Here is a 25,307-nt window from a genome sequence, read left to right as displayed (position 1 = left end):
AGGTAATTATTTTCCGTTTCGAAACCGCCATTGGCATTTTCAAATTCGAACACTAAGATGGTTTCAACCGCTGCATCTTCAAAAATCTAAATTTTCAATGAGATGAAGAGCGAGCAGCAGTATTGTTGAGAATTGTGGATCGTAATCGCTGAAATAAATATGTAGGAACATTTTAATTACATTTAGGGACGAAAATAAAATAGTTTTGTATTTATTTAATGTGCGATTTACAAGATGTTTATAGATACCCATTACGCGTGTTCCAGCACTTTTCTAGTCATGCTTTTATACCTTTTATACGAAACAATAACATTCCTTTGTTCTACGAGACTCTGCGCACGCGTATACTCACACACGCATATGTGCATCACTACAGCGTAGTCGATCCGGTGTAACACACAATTACATATATTGCAAGAAGCATAAATTGGCTAGCCGCCATCCGCTCGCGCACTTACAATTGCGAAGTCGCTGCATACTTGCGAATGTACCGTTAAATACTGTTACATCTTGTAACCTACGCCATCCATCGGTCAAGATGATCAACTGCAATAATCCTAAGAACCGTCTTAAATTTTAGAATTTTTTTGGAATCATTGCCATTAAATCCCTCAAGTATGTTTCAAGTCGAAACGTTCCTTACAGTTGTTATTCATTCTAGGAAACCGCGGAACAGCGAATTCTTCTCATGATAATGCCACTCGTGACCGTCTTTGGTAGGGAGCGGCTAGCGCGCTTCCCTGCCCACCAGTTTGTTTCTTCATCCAATTAGCAGCGATGTCCGTTGCCCTCACTTTCTGAACGGAAATTGCCATCAACGAATCCGCTTATCTTGTGTTCTAGACACACCCATCAATATCTTTCATCCCAGACAGCGCCGTTACGGAACGGCTGTTGCTAGTAACTCTGAGATCTGAACTCATTTCACTTGCTATTAATACTTCGCTGATAAAAGTTCTACACGCACGACCCGCAAATTCTGGAATCTTCAAAGTTGTTGGAAATAATGTGTATATCAGTATATCCTCGTAACTCAGTGCTATATTCATTCAACGAGCCCTATAATCTTAACCGAAATAGGGAATCGACTGATTCGCGGCGTCTATTATCGTATCGTAACGAGAATTTACGTCTCTCGTTAGCGCGTTCTACCGCGAACACGTCACTCCGCGAAACGGTGGAACAGGTACTATCTTTAGTATTCGTGACGAAAATCCAGCTTAATATATTTTTAATCGTATACGCTCGGCATATTAATTAGCATAGATTATTTTTAAATGGACCCTGCATCCGGACACTGAATCGCGCGCATGTGTTTCTAGCCGATATCTATCAAGTATAATCATGTATTATAGAATAATTAGCTGCCTTGTGTTTCTCTTCATCGGTAATTATGTATTTTCTTTAGTGTCTGTTTTCCTGTAATATATCTTTGTGTATTTCTCATCCCTGTGAATTCTGTGAAACATATTAATCTTGAAGGAAGGGCGGGCGCCAATATTCTTGACTTCGACAAATAATGATTGTGACGAAACAATATAACAAACACATGTCATACACTTGCAAAGGTGTCGCCTATCGTAACAGCAGAAGAAGGATCATAATCTACTAAAATTAGACTGCCATCGCGCATGAGATTTGTTACATGGTTAAAAATGTAACAAGTTGTGGTGTATATACTATCAACGAGAAATTTGTAAAGAAGGCGATAACAAAATAAATGTTCGAGAATTCAGTAACTTCATTTAAATTATTGTAGTAATTATGATCCGATGATATTTTTGATATATATTGTATCGATAATGATAACTGACAATTAATGGAGGACATAATTAAATATACAATGGCAAGGAATCTACGATCGAATGTTACATGTAGCTATTCCCACTCTGTTCCTTACCAAAGAACGAACAACAATGCAACTTCACGATAGTGATTTGCATTTTCACGATAGATATTTGGTGTGAAACACCTCTAGATACTCATACTTTTAATAGCACCACTTTCTTACTGAAACTCGATAATGTCATGCATTAATGATTCGATTAACATTTTTATTTCCAAATCCAAAGAAGAAATAGCTTTGAATCATCTTAAAGCGTGAAAGATTGACAGAAGTTGACTTTTTATCTTTGATTGCTTCTAAGCATACATTTGTTGCGGTACGCGAGTCATAGGACGATTCGAATCGAGAGTGACCAATGTTGTTTTGCCTCGGCCTATTGACACCGTTTCAATGTACGAGATGTAGAAATAAACAAACTCCGGACAAAACAATATCGCCGCTTCGTGCAACCGTCAACCGGAGTCGAATTCAAACTTTCCTGTACTTCCCCGACCAGTATAAATAAACTAACACGCTCTCTAGGAATTCAGTAGTCAGTATTCAGTAATCATTATTTAGTATCCTTATATCGATTAGTATTGATCGAGCGACGATTAACTCTGTATTTTGTACTTAGAACGACTTTAAATATATCTGACTGTTACAAGTATTCACTCGTGTCGTCATTTAAAGCTACGTGTTTAATATCCAACGCACATTTTAATGATTCTCTCGGGATGGGAATCCCGCTCCCTCGCCCGTTCCGCAGCCGCCTTCAGCATCATAATCAGCTCGCAAAAGGAGGCTACGGCCTTCCTGCCCTTCTCGCTCGTCAGCAATTCCTCAAAAATCGCCGGCGGCGGGAGGTCGTATCCTATTTCCCTGGTGAGAGAGTGGCGCGGCGCCGCCCACGCCGGTCAATGTTACAGCGTGTGCTGCGCAGAGTTCACACCTACGTCGCAGTGGCAACGCGCGGTCGCCTCATTCCCGATTCGGTGCAGATACTCCCCGCAGCACCCGTGTCACGTGAGCACCTGCGTCACCCTGTAGGTCAGGGGAAGTGCGCCTTCGTTCAACCAAATGTCCCAGTTTGGAAGGACGGCGTCCAGGACAATTAGCCCCAGCGCGTTTGTTAAAAAAAAAGAAAAAAAAATTTTTTTTTTTTTTTTACGTGGAGGAAATCTTCATAGACACCTTACAGACCTCACCGCCCTGTGGGAGGAAGGCCACGGAAACCACAGGACGGGAGAAGGTAGTGCCGGATTCTTATCGGCTAAAACCTCCACGGGCGGGAAAGTAAGACCAGTACGAGTTTCGTCGGCCCTGAAGAGCCCGTTATAGATTGCTTTTACCAAGCACCTGCTGCTGCTGCTGCTATTACACCAAGCACTCGCAGAAAGTACACCACACACACACACAAGGGGGGACGCTGCTTGTGCCTGTTGTATAGTATTAACTTTTCCAAGAGATATTTTGGTTTCTTCTCCTTTGCAAGGAATACACATCCCAGAGCGAGGATTCGAACTCGCGACGACGCGTCGTCATCCACTCCCGGGCCTTAACAAGCGTACCTGGCTGCTCAGCCGAGAAATTGAACGCTACCACAGTTTCAAGTCATAATAAAATAAAAACGAAAGTTTCTACAAACAGGAAAGGGTAGCCATGGGTCAGAACCTTGGTTTTGATAAAACTTTGCAGATTTATAAGACAACGCAAAATGTTAAACTCGTATCCTTTTTAGATGTGGCAGCTCAAGTTTAAAAGGTGAAATCACTCTCTAAAGTTCAAGCGCTAAGAGGTTCTTTCGGAAATAGTTAAACACAGATAAAAATTTGTTAATACAAATTTTATGATTTCCAGTGTATTGCAAGTAACCGCTCCTGTTAATCGCAAGTATTCAAGACTGTTTGAAGGAATTACGTTAGTCATGTTCATTTGAAAAATTATTGACAAAAAAAAAATTGCATTGTTATTATCAATGCTACGAAATATATATATTGGTTCTAATTAATGTAAATATCTTATTTATATTCCGATATTTTATTTTGTATTTATTACGCATACAACCAAAATTAGCGTCGCCAACGATCAACGGTGCAAGCACTTTCATTGATGATTTGATATTAGTAGTAGCCGTCGATGATATCGTTCGACAATGTTTATTGGAACTAATACGGATTACGATTTTTATTACTGATTACTATAAACCATACCATTATATATGCATATTTTATATATCGCATTTTTAAACCTATTACGTGCGAAGTCCAATGTTGTGGAACATGAAGAACGAAGTGGACCATGTGGCGCGGGTCTGCATTCTGCCCGCAATAATACAAATGTTTAACTAAAAATTTGGCGAACTGGTCAACTATGAGGTGGGCCCTAAGCAGTCATGCATGCAATAGATTGAGTTTGCGCCTTTGCATTAACATTAACACAATTTGCTATGGACGTAACGTCATGAACGTAAAAATCGCAAATATAAGGCACTTGTTATCGATGCAGGCACATAATTCCATTCTTGATTAAAAATGGAATCCTTCAAATTATCGCATGCAGTCTATCGCGAACCCTAATCCTGATATTTGTTGATTGAGGATGTTACTGCATTCATTATATGGTACAAAAGCGTAGTTGCAACTTAGGTAGCATTCGATGGCAAAATTTTAGCCGAAATATTTGACCACGGCTATTTGGAGTGTTTGAACTCGACAAATTTTTTAAAATTATAAGTTTTGTCTGGTATTCGCCGATGATCGATTTAAAATATGTTATGCATACACTTTAGCGAGTATGCATGAGTAAAGGCGATAATTAATCCGTTATTCTTTAGGACCACGTGGCCGATTTAATTTTTGATATGAACTAAAATGCCGTAATAGTAAGTTCTGGATCACCAAGTTTTTCACTTAGGTGCTGAGAAAACATTGTGAACAAAGCCAATTTAAGAATTATTGAAACGAACATTTTTGTCTCACAAACGGAGTAATTTTCGACCCATGGTTCTTTTGAGACTTATTTCCTCGTTGAGGAAAATCGGTCGAAATATCCCTGTGCTTGATTCGATTTCCTTACACGAACGGAACTATGTCAGCTTGAGTAACATAGCGCAGAAGGAATCCAAATGAGCGATGCATTGTTAGTAGCTTCCAAGCTGTAGAGAAGAAGATTATGGGATTCGCAGACGGAAATCATCCTGCGAGACGTTTTCTAAGAAAAATTAATGATTGAACATTAAACCTGCATACGCATTAAAATCCGTAACGTCATATCGTAAACTGCTCCAGGGTGTTTCAGAACAGATAAGATTAGTATTTCCACTGAACCTTCCCCTTCATAAATAATTAATAAACAAATATACGTGTAAACAATTTTTTTGCAAGTTTTCACATCGTAGGAAACTTACACACGCACTGCGGTGGCTGGACTGTTGCCAGATAAATAGTAACAAAAATAGCAATATCCACAGAAAAACCACGTACGAATTATAAATTTATGAGCTGTTAATAAACGTGGAAATATCTGTTTCGTATGAATCACACACAATTTCCGTACAAATCACTCATCACTGTGTATTGCGATATTCACATACATACACATGAAATGAAAACCTATATCCTATTTAAATTTAGCTTAGACAAAAACCTACCTACTACTTATTATGTGAAATAATATTTTATTCAGCTCTGAATGTCACGTCTGGTCACTATTTCGTCGATAGTATCATATATTTTAAAGCCGACTGCTCAAAAAACTACAAGGTTTTTGAGCAAACAACTTGAGAACCAAATTGACCATTTAGAGGAAATGAAGAATTCATAGAGAAGTTTTATTTTAGATGTATCTTATTTTACAATATATTTATTATGTATCATCATTGTTTATTGTTCAGTAGACTTTTCAGTGATAAATTATTATTGTCAACGAATAACTATCTCGTAACTTTTGGTTGGTGGAGGATGATAGAGGATTTTGTCATTTTAATGTTACTCCTATAATGGAAAATTTCATCGATAGTATCATATATTTTAAAGCCGACTGCTCAAAGAACTACAAGGTTTTTGAGCAAACAACTTGAGAACCAAAGTGACCATTTAGAGGAAATGAAGAATTCATAGAGAAGTTTTGTTTTAGATCTAATGTTATTTTACAATATATTTGTTTTGTATCATCATTGTTTATTGTTCAGTAGACTTTACAGTGATAAATTATTATTGTTAAGGAATAACTATTTCGTAACTTTTGGTTGGTGGAGGATGATAAAGAATTTTGTCATTTTAATGTTACCCCTATATTGGAAAAATATTCAGATGAATTGCTTACATCTCTGAAATCATGTGCGTAGAAATACCTGCATTCTTTTTAAAATTTTATAGAAAAAATGAACAATGTCATAAATGGATTTATTTTGAAAGAAGACGAATGAAAAGACAAAATGAAAAGGATGACGAATCCCTTCTTCATAAAATTGTTTTTATATTCCTCTGGTTTAAACAGACAAAATAACGTTCAAATAGTCAGTACACGATACAACATATTATCAGTAGTAAGATCATTATACCGAACATTTTAGTGATCTGTTGTATCCAGTACAACCTGAAATAGCCGAAAATATATGTATTTATATTAGTTCCTATTTTTTTGTACGAAGATACTTTTATACGCACCTTGATAATCGTTCTCGGGCTGTTGACTTAAACTCTTGCTTTAAAATAAATGTCCTAATTCCCATCAGGTAAGTTGCAACATACTTGTGCCAATTCATATCCCGTAAATCTAGTGTAACCATATCGCTGTCATTCAACATTTTCACCTTCTGCGCCAAGTCGGCACAGTTATCCCTTTGAAAGCTCCATTCATTCATAGTAAAATATGACACCGATGTGAACAGCTTGTTGCCATGTTTTAAAAGTTTTATCATTCTGAAATATCGTTTTTAATTATTATTGTAGATGAACACAAAGATTGTTCCTGAAAGATTGTTCGAGGATCGATAGAATACTCACATTGGCTTACTACCTCGCAGTCTTAAAAATGTATCTATGACGAACGCAGGTAAAAGATACGGAATTACACTCAGAATGTTGAAAATATATTTATTAGCTATCATTGGACAACCCGGGTACCATAGCGTATCGTGCATTGGCATTTCTCTGCTATACTTCAACACGAGCTGTTGCAACTGTCCCCACCTTGTCAATTGAAACATTTACATTATTATAATTATTGCAAATATACTGAAAGCACAGTTTACTGTGATCCGAGTATCTCGGGAAATATTATGGAATTTAGATAAAATATTATGTTATATCACTACTTTTCTAAATTGAAGTATGGAGAACAAAAGTGAACTTTGGTATTCTACGTTTATGTGCGAATTGTTCATATTACTTAAATAAACTGAGTTTCTTGGAATACTATAACAATCAAAGTACATAAGATGAAAAATATTCGTAATAAATATTACGTAAAAGGGAATGCGTTACTCGTGCAGTTGTATACTTTAACTTCATGATCACGATGCAGCGTGACATGCCATGCAGTACATATTATCGTGTCGACTACGAAATCGACAGGCACTAGATCCAATCTTGCATCTCTCCTACCTCGTGTCGCTGTTGCACATCCTTTGCCGAGTAGCAGGATGGTACCTGGTAACATTAAATTGGTTTAGAAATTATGTGTGATTTTCAAATAGCAGAAACGTAGCACTGAATAGATTGGAAATAATTTTCATTATTGTGAACAACAACAAGCTTGAACAATAATAATGATGATCTAGTGGATATCCATAGCTTCCCATAAACCAACAGATTAACTCCACTATTCAATTATCATTGAAACTGATTTCTGAAAAACCTGTTAGTGCAGAAATATTCTCCAGCCAACCAGGACATGGTTCTTCCATAGAGGCACCAATTATGCTTGGCCGAACTATCGCAACCGGCAGATCTTTGCACTTGTTTGCTACAATCTGTTCTGCTAAATTCTTACTGAATGTGTATGTGTTTGGATAAGTTTTTAAAATCCCTTTTTCTATTTGGTTGATCGACGTTTTGTCGAATTTGTCACACATTTCGATCACCTCTGAAGGTTTCGAGCTCGTGCTGCAATGTCAATAATAAGTGAACTAATTCTTCACGATATAACTATAAATGTAATATTTTTAGACCACGAAACAGTGTCCGCATATAACTTATCCTTACGTATAAACTTTTTCCTCGACCTCATGTAGGTGCGCATTACTGTAAGCTGTACTAACGTGGACGAGGCTAATTGGATTCTTTAGTTCTTTCCAAAGTTCGATGATACGCGCAGTACCTTTCGTGTTTACATTAACAGCCACGTGTAACGGCTCGTTGAATCTCACAGTGGCCGCGGCGTGAAACACTATGTTTACCTTCTCTAGCAACAGACTTCTATCTTCTTGCGAAAGACCTAAATCCGGCAGACTCACGTCACCTTTCACGGGATAAACTCTGCTGAAAAGTGAGGGGTTCTTTGCTTTAATGCCATCATAAATCTGAAAACGATAATTCCAGTAATGGGAGTTAATCAATTTTACCCCTGACAGGATTTAACATTGAAAGAAACAAGAATATATTTACGAACGGGATTATCTATGAGCTTCTTAAATCGTTGTTCTATCTTTTCGTCCGTTTTTGGTCGAATTAGTATAAAGATGGCAGCGATGCGTGGACATATGCGCATCAGTTTTTCCAGAAGACCTATTCCCACGAAACCAGTTGCTCCAGTCACAAGAATCCCACTACCGGCGTAGAATTCTTCGAGAGTATTCGTCTTATTCAATTCCTTATTGGCACTTTCATTGCTCTTTTTATCGGTTGTACCCATGTTTCAGGATCTTCGCGATTGCAGTCCCTATATTTGCCAGTGGATTATCAAATAGTATGTTGGAAAGTCCCTTTGGAATTCTTGGGAAAATCCCCAATACTTTACTCTTTATAATTTAACCTGATTATAATTGTCCGAGATTTGTGATAATGACTTTGGGCTCGAAGTGACAACTAGTGGCTAAACGTAGCCGCGGTCACGGGATGAACGTTTTTACCTAATAGAGGTATAGAGTAATTACGAGGGTGACTCAAATATAAACGAGACTTTATTTTTAAAATAATTTTATTCAGTGAAATAACATAGCCAAGCACATATTATTTTTCAACATAGTCTCCTGCTTTGGAAATGCATTTTTCCCAGCGGATTGGGAGATTTTTGATCCCAGCATCGTAAAAAGAAGAGTGCTGTGTCAGAAGCCAATTGCGCACAAAGGCCTCCACCGCCGCGTCGTCTTGGAATCGTTGTCCTCCTAGTGCTTCTTTAAGCGGTCCGAAGAGATGGAAATCGCAGGGCGATAGGTCAGGACTGTAGGGAGGATGATCAAGTGGAGTCCACCTTATTTCCTCTAATGTTGTGCAGGTTAGAGCTGCTGTATGAGGCCTGGCGTTGTCGTGGAGGAGAATGACGTCTCGAATCGGTTGGTTACGCCTTTTCGAACGATAAGCAACCTTTGCCTCCCTCAAAAACTCACAGTAATAAGCAGCATTTATTGTGCGAATGTTCTCCTCCGTAATGCTGGTTCGAGGACGACGATCATGTTCCACATTTTCAACCAGTTCACGTCCTTCCTTGAACTTCTTATGCCAGGCAAACACGCGAGCCCTTGACAGTGTCTGATCCCCGAACTGTGCAGTCAATCTTTGCAGAATTTCTATTGGTTTGACGCCTTCATGTGTGAGAAATTTAATAATAATGCGTTGCGCAACTGAGAGGTGTACTTGTTGCTCTGACATCTTGAATACTACCGCCAAACGTGTCTGAACTGGACAACGGCCTGCTCTCCCCACTCCTGACATCCCAACCAATGCACACTAGAAGCGGCCGCTCGCTCCCTTTAAATTTACGCGCTCAGAAACAAAAGTCTCGTTTATATTTCATTCACCCACGTATATAGCACTTCTTAAAAAGAAATAGTTGTAGCGGCACTCGACAGTAAACGTTCCAATTTGTTTTTGTCCCGTGGCTCGCTACACGCAGACCCTATTCTTCGGGCAAGATGATTACCAGATGTTGGTGCATCTCCACAGTACATGTTCAGTTAGCCTGTGGACCCCCTACAAATCTTATGGTTTAGTTAACTAAGGTCCTTCGCGGCCTTGGTTAATTGGGCCTTAGCGGCCAGACCACGACGGACATTGCACGGACCATCTCACGCGACGTAACACCTACTACTGGAAGATACGGGAAATCTGTTTTTCTCACGAACGATGCTTCCCGCTAGCAACTTTCACTCAAAGTTGGCTATTATCCTTCTCTAACCACCAACATAGAAATTAACCAATTTACAGCAACGTCTATTTCCCTCACTTTCCGAACCAAGGCTTCCATTAACGATCTCGCATCCTTAGACACACCTCATCACAGTTTTCCTTCACGGCATCATCGTGACGGACTATCACGATCCATCAGCTCAAATACACACAACGTCTATAATCCCGTTCTCTAATAATCTATTAAGTAAATAAATCATATGCACGAAATTTGCAATAATCGCAACACATTCGTGACGTAAATCCCGCAATTAGATAGTAAACTAGTAGTAGAAACGATTCTATTCCTAAAGCCAGTGGCAATGAAGCGTTAACTGTGGCGAACGTAGAAAAAGAATAATGCGAGTGAAATAGAAAGTGGCTGAGAGTCGAAGCGTTCAGCAACACATAAAATATGAAGCCACGTAATAAGCTCAGTCGTTACTAAGCAATAGTTGGTAGTTCGTGATAATTGATCAAAGTTCCTCAACATCTTAAGCAATCATTATCCGCACTTATATCGCGCATCAAAACGCATCGACCAGAAGTTGAACTTGTACTTGCGAATCGCGTACCTCTACTAATAATAACCACGAACCGCTAATATAACAATCGCGAGTTCTACGCTAAGTGTACACCTTGAATATATATTAATAAATTTCTATTGTTAAACATACTAAAGTATTTCTTCCTCTCACTATCACGATCCATCAGCTCAAATACACACAACGTCTAGAATCCCGTTCTCTAATAATCTATTAAGTAAATAAATCATATGCACGAAATTTGCAATAATCGCAACACATTCGTGACGTAAATCCCGCAATTAGATAGTAAACTAGTAGTAGAAACGATTCTATTCCTAAAGCCAGTGGCAATGAAGCGTTAACTGTGGCGAACGTAGAAAAAGAATAATGCGAGTGAAATAGAAAGTGGCTGAGAGTCGAAGCGTTCAGCAACACATAAAATACGAAGCCACGTAATAAGCTCAGTTCCCTTTTGACTGCCGAAGAGTGTAGACGTGCCGGGTGCCCGGAGAGGTCTCTCCGTCGAAACCGGATGTGGAAAAAAAATGCCCCCGAAAGTGCGAAAAGCGCGTGGAACAAAGAAATGCAACGAGTGCCACCGCTCAGGATATCAAACAACGGCGAAACATACGTCATACATAAAAACATAGAAATCCAAGAATGCACAGAAACCGAAATGGATATCACTCAAATGAGTGACGATAGAAACACCGCCAACAACGAACTAACACAACAAGACGAAAGATGGAAGGTCGTAACTCCCAACAAAAGAAGAAAATTAACAACAAACGCAAATACTAGGAGGGCTGCAGAAACAGAAAGGAAGCAATGGCTTCATAATACCTCAATAATAAAAATCAAGGACGCATACTCCGAAGTCAAAGACATCAAGGCAGGGACTCCGCAAGGTAGCGTCCTAGGACCTATATTATACATACTATACACGGCCAACATATCAACAACTACCAATAGCAAAATACTGACATTCGCGGACAACATAGCCGTACTAGTCAGGCACACTAACCCTGTAACAGCAGCCACAATATTACAAAAACACATCACAAAAATAGAGAAGTGGCTACAAGACAAACAAATTAAAGCTAACCCTAACAAACGCAACCACATCACATTCACACTGAGAAAACAGATAACACCAAACACCTTCCTGAACGGCATGCAAATAACACAATCAAGGCAAGTCAAATACCTTGGACTTCACATAGATACACGCTTCACATGGAAACAACATATCAAATCAATAATATACAAAATACAGACAGCAAGGAGACAAATGCACTGGCTAACAAGCCGAAAATCCAAACTAAGCACAGAAAACAAACTAAAAATATACCAAATAATCATAAAACCAATCTGGACATACGGAATTCCACTATGGGGAACAGCAGCAATGAGCCACATAAACAAAATAGAAACAATCCAAGCCAAAATCCTTAGAACAATGGTAAACGCACCGTGGTACGTTAGAAACGAGGCCATAAGGAAAGACCTCGGAATACCAACGGTCAAGGAGGAGATTACCAGATTCGCAACAAGATACAGAACAAGAATAGAAACACACCCGAACCAGCTGGCAGCGGAAACGAGCAACACAACAAACATCGCAAGAAGACTAAAAAGGAAACACCCAATAGACCTCACAAAAGATATAACTTAGAAAACACGAAGCTGGCACCTCGCTGGGGGTAGCCACCCACATTCTATATTTATTTTATTTTTTTTTTTTTATTTACCAATGAGATATAACACTTTACCAAATGTCCATCAGGACAAATTGTAAAAACCAAAATAAAATAAAAAAAAAGAAAACGTAATAAGCTGAGACCTTCTTCAGTTGAAAAATCAAACTTTCTTTTTTTTAACTTGGAATAAAAAGAGCTTTTACCGCTTGTTTGTTAGATGTTTCCGACTGAAATGACAAAAATCACGATACAATTCGTAGCATCTAAATAAAAAACTAAAAACTATATTTTTAAAAAAGTGATAAATAAAATAAGGGAAATATATTTTATCACAATGTAGGATATTTTACTTGAACTTAATAATATAATTGCGTAATACATAATATTACGTCCGGTGATTCTCTACAAAACCAGGCCTCACGCCGCGGGCAAGATAACAGCTTGATGTCTACACATCCTTACCGCATGCCCTCAATAGTCCTAAAGACCCACCATAAATCTTGTCATTTTCATAGTTAAGGTCCTTCAGACCAAACAAGTATCTTTAATTTCAAGTGTTCCTTAAATTTATTGTCTACTATGGAAAGATACGGGTGTTACGCCACGAGGCTTACGATAGGTCGTGTTCCTATCCGTCGTTCGTGGTACTACAGTGTCGCAGACAGGTAGTCTTATAGGACCGGAGAAATATATACAATGTAGCGACATGCCCATAGTTTTCATCAAGCAGCGAGTTCTAGAAACGTCAATTCGCATTCGGTCCGTTGTTTCATATACACAAAGAAGGTGGCATACGTGATTGTCACGTAAAATCACAAGTCACAATTCAGATTGTAAAAAAAAAGACAAGAAGGTTGAACCGAAACACAACTAATAACTTTCTTTTCTATTGCACTTTACTATGCACTTAATAATCACAATTGAGTATACACCGAATTGACACGTATAAATTACGCTTTATATAAATTAAGTAAACAACTGATCTAAGAGTAGAAACACGGTGAAAAGATGTTGACTGTACGAAAGTTGGAAGATCAGTGAGTTTAGTAACGATGTCGTGGCGGAGGAAATCTAGTGATGGGTGACCTGATTTGTTAAGGAAAAGTTTTCATTACGAGAGTGAGGGAAATAGACTTCGCTGTCAATTGGCTGATATTCTAGGTTGGTGGGTGAGGATAGTTGCTAACGGAAGATACCGAACGCGAGAAAACTACGGCTGCGCGGCAAGGATGTGTACACATCTGGCCATTATCTTGCCCTCGGCGTGCTGCCTGGTCTTTGATGCGGTTGACGTTACATGACCATAGGTGCGATCGGCGGCTTGACCCGCGCGTGGTGGGGGTCGTCTCCCGGAGAAAACAAAGATAAATCGAAGGGGCGAACAGTATCATTTGAGGATTCAAACGGAATGCATGGAGAGGTTCAGACGAATAAAATCCAGATCACTTAGTTTAACGAATACATCGAGAGATATCCTAAGGTCGAATTAATGTATGAAACTAATTGTATTCATCGCTAAATAATTTGTGACGTGTTCATTATAATATTAAATATTGTTAAATATACAAGTTTATATTAACCCCGTTAATTCAGTGTTAAACTCATTTGAACTATCTCTGTTATCTTAATAGAAACAAGTGAACGACTATTTCGCTACGTCGATTATCCGAATCGTAACGAGAATTTACGCTTCTCGCTGACGCGTTTTCCTCTCTATTGTCACACACTAAAGAGGACCATCCGTTCAGTAACCAGATAGACCGAACACGCCGCATACCACGTCTGTTGAAACAATAACTAAAAGGTCCCCCTCTAAAGGGACTAGACTCTCGGTAGAAGGACCTTCCTAAACTAGAGCTAAGAAAGTCCGTTCTAGCATCTCGAGTCAGTCTTTCTTAACATTCCGAACCACGCTGTTGTAACCGTCACTCTGTCAAATTTCTGCAATAAATCTCATTGTCGCATACGAAGTTCTATTTTCTTCACCCTGTTTATGAAAGAATCATTTCGTTCGAACCACGATCTTTTATTTCTCCGACGTGGCACTATCGCGTCTCTCCGCGAACGGTCGTAACAACGGGAAAGTTAGTTTTTCTCACGTACGGTATCTTCCGCTAGCAACTTTCTCTCGGCAACGGCAAAGACTCTTACTAGTCTACCAAACTTCTTATTATCCAATCAGAAGCAATGTTTATTGCCCTCACTCTCCTAGCCAAATTTGTCATTGACATATCCGATGGTCCCGTGCGCTAGACACACCCATCACTAGCTTTCCTCTGCCGTAGCATCGTCACAGAACTTCACTTATTCTTAAACTTTAGAGTAGTCATCTCTTTACCGGGTTTTCACCTATTACATTTACGTCAATCAATCATCTACTTGACGTATATTTACGCATCAGCGTAACTAGCTGCGATATAAAGTAGTTGAAAATATATAATACTATAACCTGTTAAACTCAGTGTTATACTCATTGAACCACGCCTATTATCCTAACAGAAATAAGGGGATCGATCTTTTCGTGGCGTCGATTGACTAATCGAAACGGGAATATACGACTCCCGTTGACGCGTTCCCACGCCCACGTGTCTCTCCGCGAGTGGTCGTAACACAACCTCTCTAATGCCATTTCATAATTTCTTTTATATAGAATCGATATTACACATGTATATTTCAGTTCATTTGCGTTTGTTTCAATTTATTTTACTACAAACAAGGGATCTTTGCCATTTAAAATATAATATGACTAAAGTATCTCGCACGTTTAATGTAGTCACCGCAGAGCGAATTTTCACCATTCATAAACCCGAAAGGTCGAAAACAAACATAACAATAACATATGAAAAACCGTTCTTAAACTCAACTGTTGCCAAAAAATAGCCGGAGTTTCGCGCAACTATCACACGAAGGCGAATGTTCCGATTACTTCTACTGACTGGTTGTAAATAATTGGATAACCACAGTAAATTATCTGATAATAATTTTGATATATATGATATTGGTAATGATGAGCACAGTTAATAGAAGACACAATTGAATACAGAATATCAAGGAATCACCTGTTACCTGTTGCTATTTTCACTCCGTATTCCTTATCAAAGATCGAACAATAATACGTCTTCACGATAGTAGATCCCGACACGTCTCTCACAGTACTGTAATGATCACGATGTAATACTCCTTTGGATACTCGTACTTTAATAACATCACCCTACTACTGAAACTGTATAGCGTCATACATGAATGATTCGATTAACGTTTTTATCTCCAGAACCAAGAACAACATAGATTTAAACATTTGAATTTTAATGACATTTTTATTGTATACATTTTATTAGCTAAGATGAAGGCGGAAGTATTTGAATTGCAAATTCTATTTCATATTACGAACGACTTATTGTGCTGGGATTAAATAACACACGGTCAGTGTGAAACGTACTCATGCAATGCTTTAACAAAAATTAAAATTATGGTACAACTTCGTTTAGTAAAAAATTCAAAGGAAATGAAAAATATATACACATTCTTACAAGTCCACAAAATAATTTTCAAAAAAAAAAAAGAAAAGGATTCGATACCTATTCCTATGGTGAAAATATTAATAATTATCTACCTAATGCTAAATATATATGTGTAATATATGTTCCTACAGTTACCACTTCATAGGATGCAATGTCTATATCGTAATATAATACCTTATAATCATTTAAAGAAGGTTTCCTTAAAAATAATGGGAAAATTTTTTAGTAGTGTACTCATCAATTTGATGAATTCAATGCCACGATATTTGCAAAACAATGGAATCAAAACGAAACTTTACTAACAAGAAAAGGTCGCGAATGGGCAGACTCAGTAATGTCTATTAGAAAAATTACGGCAACAATAAATATGACAAAAAAATTTGCATTTTTTGTTCTTGAGGAAATATTAGGTTGGTATGATCACTAGTTCTTACATGCTAAGTTTGTACGACTTGTAACGATGCTCCTTTGCCTTGGGCGTTGGCCACGTGTTAATTATCTAAGTGTATCCGGTGTTTATATGTCTGTACATGGTGGTGAAATACAGATCGTAAAAACTAAATCTGAGTGAATCAATAAATATCAAACGCCGAAACGTATTTTTTAACATTTGTCTCGAATGCTACTATGTATTATGCATATATACATGGTTTCCTCATTAGTTAATGTACATATCCTATTTATATTCTGTCATATTTTCTGTTAGCACGACGACCGATATTAATTCACCTTAACGAACGCTATCGTTCGAGAATTTATTGCAATTAACAAGTATTGTGATTTTTTTATATTGTATGAATCACATGCAGTTTTCATTTTATTGTGAGCAAAGTTCAGTGGATTCGAATATGGAGAACGGGATACTCCATGTGGAGCTAGTCAGCATTCTGTTCGCAATAATACAAGCGTTTCATTCAAAAATTGATGAACTGGTCGACTATGAAATGAATCGTAAGCAATCGTGTGTGAAATAGATAGAGTTTACGCCTGTGCTGTAACTTTGTACTGCTTTAAATTTGCTACGAAGTCATTAAGCGTAAAAATCGCAAATGTAATGCACATGTGATTGATGCTGGCAATTGTTGATTGAAGTGTTACGGTATTGATCATACAGTCCAAAAGTGTAGTTGCAACCTAAGTAGCATCCAATGATAAAATTGTAAGTTTTGTTTTGTATTCGCTGATTAATTGAACAATGTATTATAAAGCGACAATTAATCTGTTCTTCTTTAGGAATGCATAGCCGATTTGACCTTTGATATGGATTTAAACGTCGCAATATTAAGTTCTTGCTCACCAAGTTCACTTAGTCACTGTAAAGCGTATCGTTGGTTAACTTTTCCTCTACACGCAAAAGTCTTCCGTTATCCCTGTATTCTGATATACCTACAATTTTATGCTGCTTCATCGATAGTGAGATATTTTTCTTAGTAAACGTAAACGTCAATATGAAGTTTAACACTTGTTCCTCGTGACGAGTAGAGTACATAGCAATAAAAAATTTATACCTCGAATTTCATGGTCAAGATCGTTTTTGAACAAATTATTTTTTACAAATTTTCGCCGATCCGAAAGAGTAAAATTACGATACGATAGATTCTCCTTACACTTACTCTCTGCACATTCTGTACAATATACATATGTATTAAATATTACGGGATGTGTTGCATTGTGTCGCAATTTTTTAATAAATCTTATAAATGGCAAATCTGAGCGAGAGCAGCATTGAATGCGCGAGTAGAGTACGAAAACAGAAAAAAATAGCAGGAAAAAGCGTCAACATACTAACGAATCATATTAATATGCGAATGCATTCGCTGGAAGTTAATTCCTACTTGTGCATGATCGGCCACCTTACGGCGCGGTGATCTGAAAATGAAGCATAATCCCATTCCTATTTAATAATTACAAACCTAATTACAGATACACTCTAGCACTAACGTCAACAACATGTTATTTTATTCAAGTTCACTGTCATCGCACCGTCCACTTAAATTATTTTTCTTATTATACATACGTCGTGACAAAACGATTTAAAAATGTGATTTTCAAATCCGTGAAATAACATTTCGAGAAATTCGTCCACCTTTTCCCGAAACGAATAACGTGGTACTGTAGAACATCTACATCCTGTTTCATTTCGATGACTTTTGAACACATTACCGGAATATAACTCAAAACAACTTTGTTTTGTACATGTAACTGTTGGAAGGCTATAGTTTCTGAGATATTCGGAAATATTACCGACAACAGTCCAATGAATTTTACCAATGTATAATGTATATAATTATATGCAATTGAGTATCCGCGACAGCATACGCGCATGATATTTGTCGCCCGTTCATCTTTTGTTTATAGTATATACAGGGTATTCAATGTAAAAGAACTTAAGGGCTGATTCATGAAGCTATAGTAGGACGAAAATCAAGAAGAAAAAATTGCGTTTTCGGTTTTATTTTTGAATTACTGACAATTAAAAATCGGCCTAATTATCACTATGCACGAGTATGTCTCCTTTCACGAACGAAAGTAGGTCAGCTCAAGCAACGGGGTACACGGTGATCGTCAAATCGAACGATACATGGGCAGCAGTTTATCTTGTACTATAAACTATGATGCTCGGAGACGTAAACCGTCCTGCGTAAAGTTTACTAAGGAAAGTCATCGATTATGATTACTCATTAAGATCCATAGCAGCATTTCGTAAACCGCTTTGTGATATTTTCGAATAGAAAGGATTAGTATCTCTTCTAATCCTTTGTCTCGATTAGTAATTAATAAACAAAAGCACGTCTAGACAGTGTTTTTAAAAGTTCACACACGTTGGAAAACCGCACACGTACCGCGAGTGTGCAGACTATTCACAAAAAAATCATAATGAAAATAGCAGTGTCCAGAGGAAAATTACACGTGCATTAAGTGTACTACAGCTGCTATTGATTGTGGCTGTACGTTGTTCTACGTAAACAACAAATGATTTCCATACAAATTACTGTTCTTTGTACATTATAACATTCAAATACATATACATGAAATAATAAGTGAAGAAACACGAAAAAATAACAGAAAAGGTACTTAAACTTATACTCGAAGGATTAGTTAAGGTATCGTTTTATGCACTAATGTGTAATATATGCTGCATGGAAAATAATATTTATCCCGGTGAATTGTTCTTTTAAGTTCTTTGTTGATGAAATGACAGCATCATTGCAAGGAAGTTCAAAGCAATTTTAAATACATCTGGTGAGTAGCCCATGCGCTTTCTTGATACACATGCCCAACCGTGCTTATAAAAAAAAACACCTCCAATATCACATATCAATTTTCTGTGATTAGTCTGTGCTCGGGATTTTGGGTGACCTTCAGTTTACGATATGGACACCACAATTGCCTTTTTGGGAATGTCCGAAGTTCCTACCTCCGAAATTGTAAATATGAAAATGCGGACCTTATCAAGAAGCTAATTAACACCCTAAGTGTTCGATGAGTTCGCTCTAAAGTAAACAGTCGGTATCATTCAGCAACACCAGAGAAGTTTGGAAGGAATTGTTTCCCACCTCACAAAAACCATGGTGAGTAGGAAAACCCTAAGACAGAGAACTAGAATATGAAGACCAGGCGAGGTTTCTTCAGAGAGTCTCAAACAAGTTTTCAAACAGTCTTCAGCACACAGTCATACTCTGTAACATTACTCTGCATCTTTAATTTACCATCTACCATCTTGAGCATTAACAGCGTTCATGGTTTGCGATATGAACCGATCAGTTGCAAGCTGACTCATCGCCACCTAGTTTGAGAATTCGCGCGAGTCTGCACACTCGCGGCACGTGTGCAATTTTCCCGCCGTGTGTGCACTTTCTACAAACGTTTCTTATATGTGATTTTGTTTACTAATTATTGATCGAGGCAGAGGATTAGAAGGAACATTAATCCACTCTACTCAGAAATACCATGCAGTGGTTTTCGACATGCAGTTACAAATTTCATTGAGTAAACGGCTTTGATCTATAATCGATGATTTTTCATAGAAATAAAATATTATTGTTTGTTTTTTATTAATATCTCGAGAACTAGTAAACACCCGAAGCTGGAATTTTCTAATTTGCTCGCCGCCTTCCCGCAAATTTCATGTTAATCGGACACTGGTGCTTTTCGAAACAATATCCATTACGATTCATAATTCTTTATGAAATATAAAGTTTCAAATTCTTCCAACTGAAACGTTCAAGGTTGATTGTTTTGTTGAAAATATTAGAATACGGAAATTATTCCAAATAGTTTATACATTAATTTATTCGTTTCGAAATAATCGATAAAAAGTCAAACGCGAAACTTGACGAAGTACCGGCGAAGATATGCCATGAATTAGGGTGGTTATTTTTAGGAAATGACATTAGAGTTTAATCAGTTGCTTGTCAATATTACTCATTTGCCAAACTATTGTATTTATTACTCTGTATGATTGTGTGTTATTTACCCATATCGTGTGTATCAGTGTCTGCACAATGTAATAGTAATAAGTTCGATATGTCATGATGGAAGACATACCGATGATTTCTAATACTATCAGAAGTTAATCTTTATTTTATTACAATTATTATTTAACAATTATATCTATATATCATTATTACAATTATATTTAATTACAATTACAAACAATGATTCATTCACCTACCATTTTTATGATTAGTTTGTTATTACTTCACGCTAGCGCTGCAGGTCGTCCGGCTCTGACCGGATTGAAATAAGTAGTCTAAACCCAAACCTGATGCATTGACGACATTCGCTTCTGATTTAATCACAACAGACATGTTTTAGAGTATCTCATATGCAATTTATCCAAGCTCGTCTCAACCTCGTTCGTCAAGACAAAGAGTGTGTGAGTGCTAAATTCGGCCGCTGGCAGCCAAAAGTACACTGTAGTTGTACCGATAGCTTTTGTGAATTTCTCGGAAACCATGACCATCCACACTTTATATATGGAGGAAAAAAAATGTTTAAAATGTTGAACTTCACAAATCATCGAAATCGGAGAACATGGAACGGTTTTACAGTTTCGCCCTCGTTCTTACGGAGTAGGCGGAATCGAATAAAGTACCAATGTCTGTGTCTGTGACATTCATAGCATGCCATGCATACGTAGAGTGCTCTTTTTGTCTTCCTTTGTTACAACTCAACTTTCGGACCACTTCTTCTATGCTTTCGGTCTATGCGTTTCACGAACTGCTTACATGACCGTGGTCCTAACTACACGTAATCGTTATCAATAGAAAGCTACATTAAGGCGCCAACTTTCAATATATAGTGTTTAGTTTTTGCTTATGACTTCGCATTTTCGCATTTCTTCACATAGTTTTGGGCCTTCGATAATAATCATTAAATTGTCGAAAATAATGAAATGAATTAAAATTTAAGACGTTTTAACGAAAATTGTCGCCGAAAAAAAAGATTTAATCAATCTTTTGGTTAAATTGTAGGAAACAATGGAATATATAAAAGGAAGAATTACCTGTAAAGATGAAACAGGAAGTAGACGTTCTTAAATTTGATTGAGGCAGTGTCGTGTCGATTCGAGATTATTTCACGTTCCGTACGTAAGGTGAGAGAATCGTACTCCAATTATGATAGTTATTTCAAAATTTATTATAAAACTGACAGAGTAACGATACAGAATGTCATATTAACAGAACAGAATAGGAATGGAATGTCAAGTGCTGACTTGGGAGGATTTTTATATCAAAGAATTGGTTCCTGTGGAGGGGTTATAGTTGGATGCCGTCACACAGGTATGCTGTTACTGCTTAATTGTAGTTTTGATGTATGTGGTATGCAAACTGGTATCCAAAATATTATTATCCTATAATCAGAGATCACCGCGACAACATCTATGTTTCCTGGCTTTAAATGCTGAACCGACTCGAGAACTTTCGAAGACCTGAAGGCTAAACAAATTAAAAAGAAATTAAAAACAAATTAAAGACATTAGAATACATATGAACTTCAAACAATAAGCATCAGTTCTTAAGCTACAGTAAGGCGAGGAGCTCCTAATGTCACATATCTATCTTTAAAAATGATATTACTATGACAAGACTATGAATGAACTGGAAATCACATTGGAATTCTTGTAGTCACATTATAAGGAGTAGCGTTCTTCACTGTAATTTCCTGCCACAGAAATTTACCGATTGTCCCTAGGATAAATTATTGGAAATAAAAGAAATCTGTGATTTAAATTGAATAATGATTTTAAAGAATAAATACGACGATATAATATTTACAAGTGGTATCATGAAATATTTGATAACAGTAATCATAAATTTGGTTAACTACCTGTTACGTTGCAAGGAAAAGGGACGTTTATTGAACTTCCTTTTGATATTTATTGTTATTCCGTAATCGAGATATTCGATCCTCGTTTCTTGTGCCTATAAAATAGTCATTTTAAAATAATTTAGAAACATACTTCATCTGTGATGTAACGTTGCACGCGATATGTCAAAATTCCAATCAAGTAACTGCAACGAAAGATTTCAAAACTTCTGCACACGTTATCGGATTCGTTCTAAATTTTAGATATACAGATGTACTATCTTGATACTTTTATCTTATAGTAATAAGAGCATTGTCCTCAGTTGTTAAATTTAACGTGCGTATTTTAATTATTTAGAGTTTTAACAGCACGTAAATACTTTCATGAGCTACTGTATATTTTCAAGATTCATGCTATAAAGTAAACGCGTTCATTGCCGAGGGGTATCAACTCTTCTTTCTGCACCTGACTAAAACTCATCTGAGATCACAATCAGGTTGCTGCCTCTTATACTCATATACATACTCGTATAACAGGACTGACTAATATTTCAAGAATAAATGGAAATGGTATACAGATATCTTTAGATTTCACATTTACCTAACAGCTCGTCACTTTTAATACATGTTAGGACTGCTGTTTAGTCTCGTTACGAATTTCGAAATAAGTACTGTTTAGAAAATTGCTCATCTCAAGTACCAGAGGAGAGTGCCACAGAATTCATAGCGCGTGACACTTAAAAATATAATCTCTACAATATTTACATGTTAAAAGAAAAATGATCCGTGCTGTGTAAGTTTTTGTCCACTTTTACCGAAAACAATTTCGTCAACTTATCATTTTATCGCGAACATATATATATTCACAATGAAACATTAGTTTATGAAAAATAAGATTCTCAATATTTCAATTTTCCTCTAAACAGTATCTCTCGAACCAAAAGAAAACGATATTACTGCATAAAGACGTAACACGAAATAAACTAAAACAGACGTATCGTAGGATTGCGTTAACCAATTAAGATATCCACGATAAATGTAATTAAGAATCGACGTGTCCAAAGCAGTTCTTCGCGATATGGTCAGTACGCATAATTCTAATATAAAGCACAGATACAGCTTCTTCATCGCAAGTTTTCTTGCACAATCATATGGTCACTTTTAACTTTCCACAGTGGTTCTTTATTTTTGTTGATTATAAATCAAAAAGTGTTACACAGGCACCCACAGATGCATTTGAACAGGACACTTACACAGGTCATACTCACTACTATATAGAGAGTGGTGTTCAAAATATTTAAGGGATCATGGGTCACTACCTAGTCTAGTCTGAGAGGAACTGGCCAACAATCAACAATTCTTGCATCTGTAGTTCTGTTTAATAAATATCACTGAATATTATTTTAACATAAACATTGTGTCTTCCAAAGATTATAAATATTAACTTTAAGATTATATTCTAACAAAAAGATAAATTCTTGCGATGACTGCTATCTGCCACGCGTATTATCGAGGGCCTTGGTAGCACCGCATCCAGTCTTAACCGTTGTTATTTAGCGATCGTTACGAATACTGTTCGTATTCGTAAAAGATTTGAAACTCTTATGATACATGATCATAATGTGAGACAAGATATATGTACTGATTCAAATATTTTGTTTCTAATCATTTTTCTTGCATATGTATTTGCACTTATGTACGTTGTCAACAAGGTCAAGAAAATTTATGAATACAGATAGGCAAAGCCCGAGCAATTTGATTTCCATATTGTATAATGTGCATGTACTACTGTTATTTCTTATTGTACGTTAAACATACTATAGAAATTGTATAACAAAAGAAGATCTGAAAAAATTTTTTTCCCAAGGAAAATGTTACAGAAGGTTATGTTCCTTGGTTTTCATACGTTAAGTACGATAAATTCAAGATGAAACATCTGCTAAATTAATATAGTTTTCGATAGAAATAAGTTAATACCTTTTTGTAGAGAATGCCGAGGTGGATTAACGTATTAAAAGTAATATAATTTCATTTGAAAAAACAAAACTGACTTTTGCATTTTCTCTAAATCCTATTACCACATTTTTTTAGTCCTTTAAAACATTTCAATGAAACTTGAAAATATTTAAGTGAACGGAATTCGTGGAACATTCACTACAGATTTAATACGCAAGATATTAATTTCTATTTCGTTACTCGTTACTACTCATATGCCTACTGGTTGGTTGCCTCGCCGAGAAGGATGAAATCACATGACCTTTTTTTAAACGTAACTTATTTTCTAATCTAGAAATATCATCATTAGACTAATTTATAATAGAAAAAATATAATTTTGCATTTTGAAAGTGTATTCTATTTAAAGTTTATTAAAGTTGGCACTCCCGATGTTCAAATTACAAAATTGCAGTCCTGTTTCAGCGTAACAGCGTCAACGATGTGTAACATATTGTTTTTCTGAGACGTCTAGTTATTCCTTTTGCCGAGTTTTCTGTGTTTAAATGATCCACCCATGTTTTCAGAATGTAAACTAATCGAATTTTTCAGTTTGGTACGTAACTCCTTTATGGAAATATCCATAAACATTCATTAAAGCTGACACGTATATGTACGTAATGATAGCAATATGTCGTAATAAAATAGTATGTATGTTTACAACCCAGTTAACAATAAATAATATCTAATACATTAATATATAATAATTCATAATGTTTATTTATCCATGACTCAGAACATGCATTACAAATTATAATACTAGAATTTATGCTCACTTTCTTCAATTGAATCTCGTGCTCGAAGTGGGGAAAGCAATAGCTCCAGGTTTTGTAGTATTAAACTAATTTAATTGTATAATTCGATAGATAGTAACATAGTTGTCACGAATAACGTAATGTCACACCGAAGGTATTGAATTTATATCAAGTGCCGGTGATACATCGATCAAAGACATTATTCTGTCCTTTTACAGTTGTAGTAGTTCTAATGGCAACATTTGCATCATGATCGACAGTCAATAACGAAACCATAAATTCAAGAAATATAAATTTGTTCGATATCCTTTCTGTTTGCGATCGTTAATCCGCTACACTTTTAC

At 36.7% G+C, this 25,307-nt stretch overlaps 1 protein-coding gene across 2 annotated transcripts in view; it reads right to left on the bottom strand.

The window, feature by feature from the left end:
* Positions 1-6,280: 6,280 nt before the first annotated feature.
* Positions 6,281-25,307, bottom strand: part of LOC132915241 (fatty acyl-CoA reductase 1-like) — a 57,668-nt gene continuing 38,641 nt past the window's right edge. Inside the window, exons 6-7 of one of the 2 annotated variants that reach the window (XM_060975033.1) lie at positions 6,496-6,750; positions 6,281-6,424 (exon numbers count right to left, since the gene is read on the bottom strand). In XM_060975033.1, coding sequence (XP_060831016.1) covers positions 6,346-6,424; positions 6,496-6,750 — 334 coding nt within the window. In that variant the 3' untranslated portion in view covers positions 6,281-6,345. The remainder of the gene's footprint in view (positions 6,425-6,495; positions 6,751-25,307) is intronic. The other variant, XM_060975034.1, reaches the window with a different exon arrangement.

The sequence above is a fragment of the Bombus pascuorum genome, chromosome 16 (genome assembly GCF_905332965.1).
Source record: "Bombus pascuorum chromosome 16, iyBomPasc1.1, whole genome shotgun sequence".
NCBI classification, from domain to species: domain Eukaryota; kingdom Metazoa; phylum Arthropoda; class Insecta; order Hymenoptera; family Apidae; genus Bombus; species Bombus pascuorum.
The sequence above is the reverse complement of the archived record's forward strand: the minus strand, read 5'-3'. Positions and strand labels throughout refer to the sequence as shown.